This window comes from Pundamilia nyererei, unplaced genomic scaffold (assembly GCF_000239375.1).
Source record: "Pundamilia nyererei isolate P.nyererei 1_Seehausen unplaced genomic scaffold, PunNye1.0 scaffold00003, whole genome shotgun sequence".
NCBI lineage: Eukaryota > Metazoa > Chordata > Actinopteri > Cichliformes > Cichlidae > Pundamilia > Pundamilia nyererei.
The window spans coordinates 6884690-6891434 of NW_005187404.1; the positions used below are offsets into that span (position 1 = coordinate 6884690).

The window sequence follows — 6745 nt, forward strand, 5'->3', positions numbered from 1 at the left end:
CTTGTTCAAAGAGAAGATTTAAAACAAAGTTCTAAGCTAATCGACCTTAGTGTTCTCCTTTTTTAAAAATAAGAATCGATAAGAGAATCGATAAAGAATCGAATCGTTAAACAGAATCGAAAATGGAATCGGAATCGTTAAAATCTTATCAATACCCATCCCTACTGCAGACACTAGTCAAAATCCACAACATACTGTTTCTATGTCAAGGAACGAGGAGGGCATCTGACATACATAACATGCACACATCCAAGGTGCGTCATCCATTTCGATGTCATGTTTTTCTATAATCACTCTGACCTTCAGAAGAGGCCTCAAATGCTTCATCTAGAAACCCCCAGTCTGACTCCGTCTGTGCTTCAATTAATACTCTGCACTTCACATTTGCATCTCTTTAACCTCACGGCAGCCTTTACTCCACACTGAGGCCTAGTGTCTCCTGCTGCCCTACTCTCAGCCTGCAGGCGCTGACCCGAGATTATCATCTGTTCCCAGCCTCCTGTCTCGTTTCTGACCGCTGTTTGAAAGGCTGATTGCCTGCTCCCAGTGCTGGAAGGAATCCAAATACAGCAAATGACCATCGAGGCAATTTTAACAAAGAAAGTAACAGATCCTTTGAAAAATGAACACACAGTTGTAACATCAAGTGAAATATTTATGTGGCGATGGAATATTAATATTGATTACCGGATTCTTCTGCCTCCCTGCTGTTATGCCTTCTAGTATGTAAGAAAAGACACAGTGTAATGTCGCCTGTTCAATATTGCATCATACCTGTTTCCACTTGCATTCAATCAGATCATGCTAAGCCAGTAAAAAGGATGTGAAACTGAACGTGAGAGATGAATTAAACATGACCCTTGAGGATTTAGCATTTGACTTAGACTTTGAATTTTGGTCTTTAGAGATGCTGTATGTCTCTGTTCTCTAATCGCAGCACTGTGGATTAGGTAACCGGCACATACTGTACTTAGACTTGTGTCTGGGTTCTTCTTGGCCTGACTCATTGTTAGCTTAGGCTGTCTGACACCCGTCAGACTAATCATCCTCATCCTCAATGAAATCTTGCTCAGTCTGAAAGGTACTGGCAGGGAGACGGGTATCTGTTGTCCAAAATATCCTGATGCTGTCTTCCTTTGCTCCCACCAAGTGTATAACACCCCTCTTCCTCCATTTTCCTTTCTTTACCTGTCCTTTCAACTTGTAGCCAAGGCCTGTATATTTTCCCACAATCCTCTTACACTGTCATCCTTCCTGTTCTTTTCTATGCCTTTAACCAAACACTCCGAAGCCTTTCTGTCTACTGTGTAACTTCCCTGCAGATGCCACCTTTACCATGACAATCCCTCTCAACCATGCCAATCCACGGCTCAAGCTGATGTCAGAGACACATGTCGACTTCACCCATGGCCGTTCTGAAGGTCAACCTTCCAGAGGCAAGTTATACATGGATGTAGGGGGGAGATGGACTGTGACAATAACAAGAGCAGGCAGTGTACGCGTTACATACTTAATGGCTTTGCCCTCCATTAGCCCACAGAATTAAGACAGATCACCTCTTAGGACTGACTTAACACTTGTCTGTTTCACTCACCCCGCCCTCTTAATTTTTTAACAGCTCTTTTACTTCTTTCCCCTCTCCCTCTCATCCCTTATATAACCTTATCTGCCTGTTAACAGCCACGTACAGCAAATAATATAAGGGCTCACTCAGAGATTTAACAGCAACAAGACTGATCCAGGAGGAAAGTCTATTAAGGTCAGTTCAGCTAAAGCGGCTGGCAGGAAACAAGCCACCAACAAGCTGTGACTACTTTGAAAAATACAATACTTAAGCTGAAAAGGCCAACTGCTGAATGAAGGAAGGGGGCTATATGATATGAAGGAAATGTGCTGTAAATTATGTGAAAGCTGAGCAATACACTTTGGGTTTGTTTCTATGTTTCTCTAAGAAGAACAATACAGTGGTATCCACACAGCTATGGTGAAAATCTTGTTTTTTTAAAGCAAAAGTTGTAGAACCACCTTTAGGAACAGCTGGAAGTAATGGCTTTCTGCATGTCTTTGGAAGAATTTAGTCCACTCTTCTTTACAATGTTGATTCTGTTCATTGATGTTTGAAGGTCTTTTTTTATGCACAGATCTCTTAAGGTTCCACACAGCATGGTTATGGCTGACTTAATAACTGCAAGCCCAGGTCATGTGCACTAATCATCACCTATCGACTACCATGCTTCATGTTAGATGTTTGTGCTGATCTGCTGAGTGTGGTTTTTGACAAACATGGTGCAGTACATCATGGGCAGACTTCTTCACTTTAGTCTTGTCTGTCAAAAGGACACTGTTCCAGAAGTCTTGTGGTTTGTTCAGATGCAACATTGCAAACCTATGCTTAGACTTCTTTTCAGAGAGAAGAGACTTTCTCCTGGAAACCCCTCTAAACACTTAAACCTCTACAGCACAGTGTTGCCCTAGAGCAACAGAAAGTCTTTTTAAGCCTCATGACCTGTACGTGTGAAGTTAAATGATGGAAACCAATGAACCATGAAATTTTGCATGCCTAGAAATTCTTTTTGTTGCCTGGGGCAACGCAGTGCAATCAGGGGAACTTTGAGGGAGATTTTGATAACATTGTGTTTGCATGTAATGATATGTTATTTCATGCATTCGTGCGCAAATTTGTGCACATTTCACATGTTGCTGATGTGATGCTTCTTGCTTAGTGGGAGGCCATCAAAAGCTTTCTCCATATGAGCAACAACAGTTGCCCAGTCCTTGCTGGATCATTTCAAGTCAGTTTTAATTATATAGTGCCAAATCACAATCACATCAGATGGTATTCCACACAGTTGTGAAGTTTACATTGGGAAGGCTGTCCAACCACCCGAGCTTCCGAGTTGAAATGTGGTCCAAAATACAAAATTGCATGAAATCTGTGCAAAGAGTTCGAGCCATTAGTGGGATATCTCAAAATTATGACAACAGGAGGAAGAAGCAGAGTCCCAGAGCTCCCATTCCAAATCAGAATCTCATCACAGACAATATATTATAATATATCACTTTGGCCAACAGTATGTGATAACCCCATCACCCCAAGCGATTAAGGCTGCCCCTCCCTGATTCTAGTTCTGCTGGAGGTTTCTTCCTGTTAAAAGGGAGTTTTTACTTCCTACTGTAGCCAAGTGCTTGATTATAGGGGGTCATCTAATGTCAGGGTTTTCTCTGTATTGTTGTAGGTTCGTGACATTACAATATACCACCTTGAGGTAATTGTTGTGATTTGGCACAATACAAGTAAAACTGAACTGAACCGAACAAGGCAAGATGCAGGGTTCCTGGGTGCACAGAAAAACCAAAAGTGATGTGTATAAAGTGTAATGCCCACCTCAGAAGAACTGTTTTGGTAAGTTTCACACAGACTGACAGTCTCACAACAGTATAATCAATATGACATGATATTGCACAATTTGAACCTAAGCCTGCATCAAATCATTTATGTAAATATGTTTCACGTCTTTTCAATTCTTTGTTTCAACATTGGTCGACATTTTTGGAAGATTTGCTGAGGTCTTTTTGTTTTCTAAAAGTTGTGTGATGAATTATGAGATAATAATTTTCTCTGTGGTTTTATACCATTGTTGCACAAAAAAAATATCTTGGCAATAAAATGGCCCGAAATGAGTCAGAAAATGATGTTCAGCATGTACCATCAAAATGTGTGCAGTAGAGGGTTCAGGCATTTAACATGCTAACTGAGGCCGGTAGAGTCTGAGATACAGCTCTTGTTTTCTTTCTCTTTTTTTTTGTAGTTTCTCTAAGCATTGCAGGATTTGACTCTGGGGTGAATTTACTTGGATGTCTGTCTGCTCCTGGGAAAAATGGCAAGCTCCTTTTACTTGTGAATCCTCTTTCTCAATGTAGAATGATGGACAGGAGCAATTACTTCTTTTATTGATGTCATTCCTTTTTGGCATTGTGTTAACACACACCTGAATGCTTCAGAACAAGCTGCCAAAACTTCTGCGTTTACAGAGATGCTTACGCTTGCTGATGATCCATTAATAAAACGCATTTGATTAGCAGCACCTGGCTGCTTAGCTTTTCACAGGACTGCATAGACACCTGTAAAAACTTTCTGTCTCACACATATGCAAAGGAGAAAACATAATCATTTATAGTGATATGGTTTGTTTGCTGGCAATATTATTGTCTATGCATATGCAAATATTTACATACTCTTGAGATTAACTCTCCAACCATGCCCGTCCATGTTCCGTTAGCTCCGGGAACACCGTAGACGCCGTCCCCCACCAGCCGGATGCGATACTTAAACTTGAGAATGTCTGCCAGCTCCTTCAGCATGTCCACACAGAAGCCCTCATAGCGGTCATTTCCCTCGAGTTCTTGGTGGTTCTGTCGGAGCATCACATACGGATTCTCCTGAAAAAAACAAAGGATTTGCGTTGCATTAGATCTTATGATTTTTAAGTGTGACAGCAATACAGAATTTTAGTTCTAGTTCTTCTTAACGTCTCTCTCTAAACCCCTTTACTCCTAAATAATGAAGTAATTGCCAGAAAATTATTATTTTTTTAACTGGAGTGTTAAAATACAAAAAATAAGTTAGTTATCATTTTCCATATACGAGTTAAAATTTTTACACTTTTTACTGTATTCAGCATTTTTGGGTAATTTATTACCAAATCACCCGAGTCTTCCTTTAATGATCAATATCATTATTTTACTAAGCCTATCTAAAGATTTTGCAATGAGCAAGAATGGTGGAAGCATCCCACATGTCCTTTAGAGGTCACGGTTCACGTTGTTTACTGCCTTCAATGAAAACTGAGATTTGTGGCTCTGAAGCAGAGCCAAGCACTGAAATCAGCAACAAGGCAGGAGCGTGCTAATCTGTTGTATTAACCAAAAACTGGATAGTTTTCTTCTGATATCAGTCATACACATACACCTATTTACAACCTGTCTTTTAGCGAACCAACTCTCTGTTCGGCTGTCTGTTTATTTATGTCTTGTTTTGTCATTTAGTTGATGCTGTAGGAAGATTTAAAGAGCCCTGCAGTGATGTATTTTGGAGCCAACCTTATTGTGCTATTTTTCAAATAATGCAACTGTCAGACTGGTGTGCTCAGGCTCCACTACATCACAAAAAAGACAGTGTTATGTACTTTTCCATCCCACTATCCCTGAACTTAGCTCGTGATTCCAGATAAACTAACTTCGTTTGGCAACTTGGCATCAAATAACGATGATTAAAGGTATCTAAACATTTTCTATCACTCTTACTGAAAACTAAAAGCTTTTTACAACAAAGAAAATATATGTGTTATTGAGTGCTTTTAACAATGCAGAAGGTTTTAATTGTAGCTTATTGACTCGTTTTAACATAAATGCCTTCAGCTTATAAGACAGCCACGCGTGTAGACAACTGTGACATGGTTCAGGAGGGTAAAGCATAAACAGGAATAAGTGGTGCTGTATTTCGAGAGCTGGGGATGGGAGTGAAATGGTTTTGTCACTGCCACAGCTGGAAACACTTTGTAGGGTAGCTGGTTGACTACTGACGAATTTGTGCTGAATTTGGAGGCACTTGAAAACTCTGTGCACATCAGGTGGCGTAACAGTTATTAGTACTAAGACTTGCAATGTTGTCATAGCAACTGTTTGGCTCCACCTGTAAGGAGGGGTGAGGGTGGACATCGTGTTAATACTGTTGATTGAACAGCTTTGCTTCTTTCTTGGAGGAACCGGACAGTAGAACCAACGCTGCACATCCTGCACTGCTGTGATAAGACTGACAACAAAATGACTGCTGATCAGCTGCCTGTGTCTGCACCGCTCTTCCCCAAGAATCTGCATACGGATTCATTTTATCTAACCAGGCTCGCAGTTTGATTAAACAGACATGCTGTTCACTGACAACAGCCTCCAGTGTTTTATAGCAGCAAAACAGAAAGAAGTTGACACAGACAGGATTACAATATGCAGTAGTGTGAGAGTAAGTGGGTTGGCGCGTTTGTTAAAAGGTGAGACAATACATCTCACGGTGAACAGATCTGGAAATCAACTGATCCAAGTAAAAGGTATTGTTTGCAGCCAAAGCTGTAAAGCTTATTGTTAAATTGCATACTAAAGTTGTACAATTTACCAATGGGGCTCAAGCCACCCCCCTAAATTTCATGACGAAGTCTGCTAGGCCTCATCCATGACTTAAAGTCATAAATAAAATGCACCCTTTTGCTGTGCGCGTGTGTCACTGTTGCCTTTTGAAGTATTTTTAATTGATTATCAGAGTAATATTACAGCAGACATTGGCTAGACATTAGAGCTGTGCATCATACCATCAGCAGGCTTTTATGTGACAAAAAAAAGTGATAATAGTGATATAGCAACATTTAAATTCTTTTTCATTCATTTAAAGCACTTCAAGCAGTGTGTCAGCCTCTGATGGTAATTAGTACCTAAAAAGGGACCTACTTCAACAACCTCCAACAAGACACAGTACTTTTCAAGACATGCAAGAAACCAGTTCCCACTAAAAGGGTTAAAGCAAACTTGTTTCACCACTTCAGGCAAAAGCACACCATTGAATACAACCAGGTTATGACAGCATACAGGGAGTGCAGAATAGGCAAGTTGTATTTTTGAGGAATAATTTTATTATTGAACAACAACCATGTTCTCAATGAACCCAAAAAACTCATTAATATCAAAGCTGAATGTTTTT

At 40.2% G+C, this 6745-nt stretch overlaps 1 protein-coding gene across 1 annotated transcript in view; it reads right to left on the reverse strand.

The window, feature by feature from the left end:
- The window catches only part of LOC106456192 (glutamate receptor ionotropic, kainate 4-like), a 24713-nt gene extending 20031 nt beyond the window's left edge, over positions 1-4682 (reverse strand). The window contains exons 1-2 of the mRNA XM_013910440.1: positions 4671-4682; positions 4237-4440 (exon numbers count right to left, since the gene is read on the reverse strand). Coding sequence (XP_013765894.1) covers positions 4237-4440; positions 4671-4682 — 216 coding nt within the window. The remainder of the gene's footprint in view (positions 1-4236; positions 4441-4670) is intronic.
- Positions 4683-6745: the final 2063 nt, after the last annotated feature.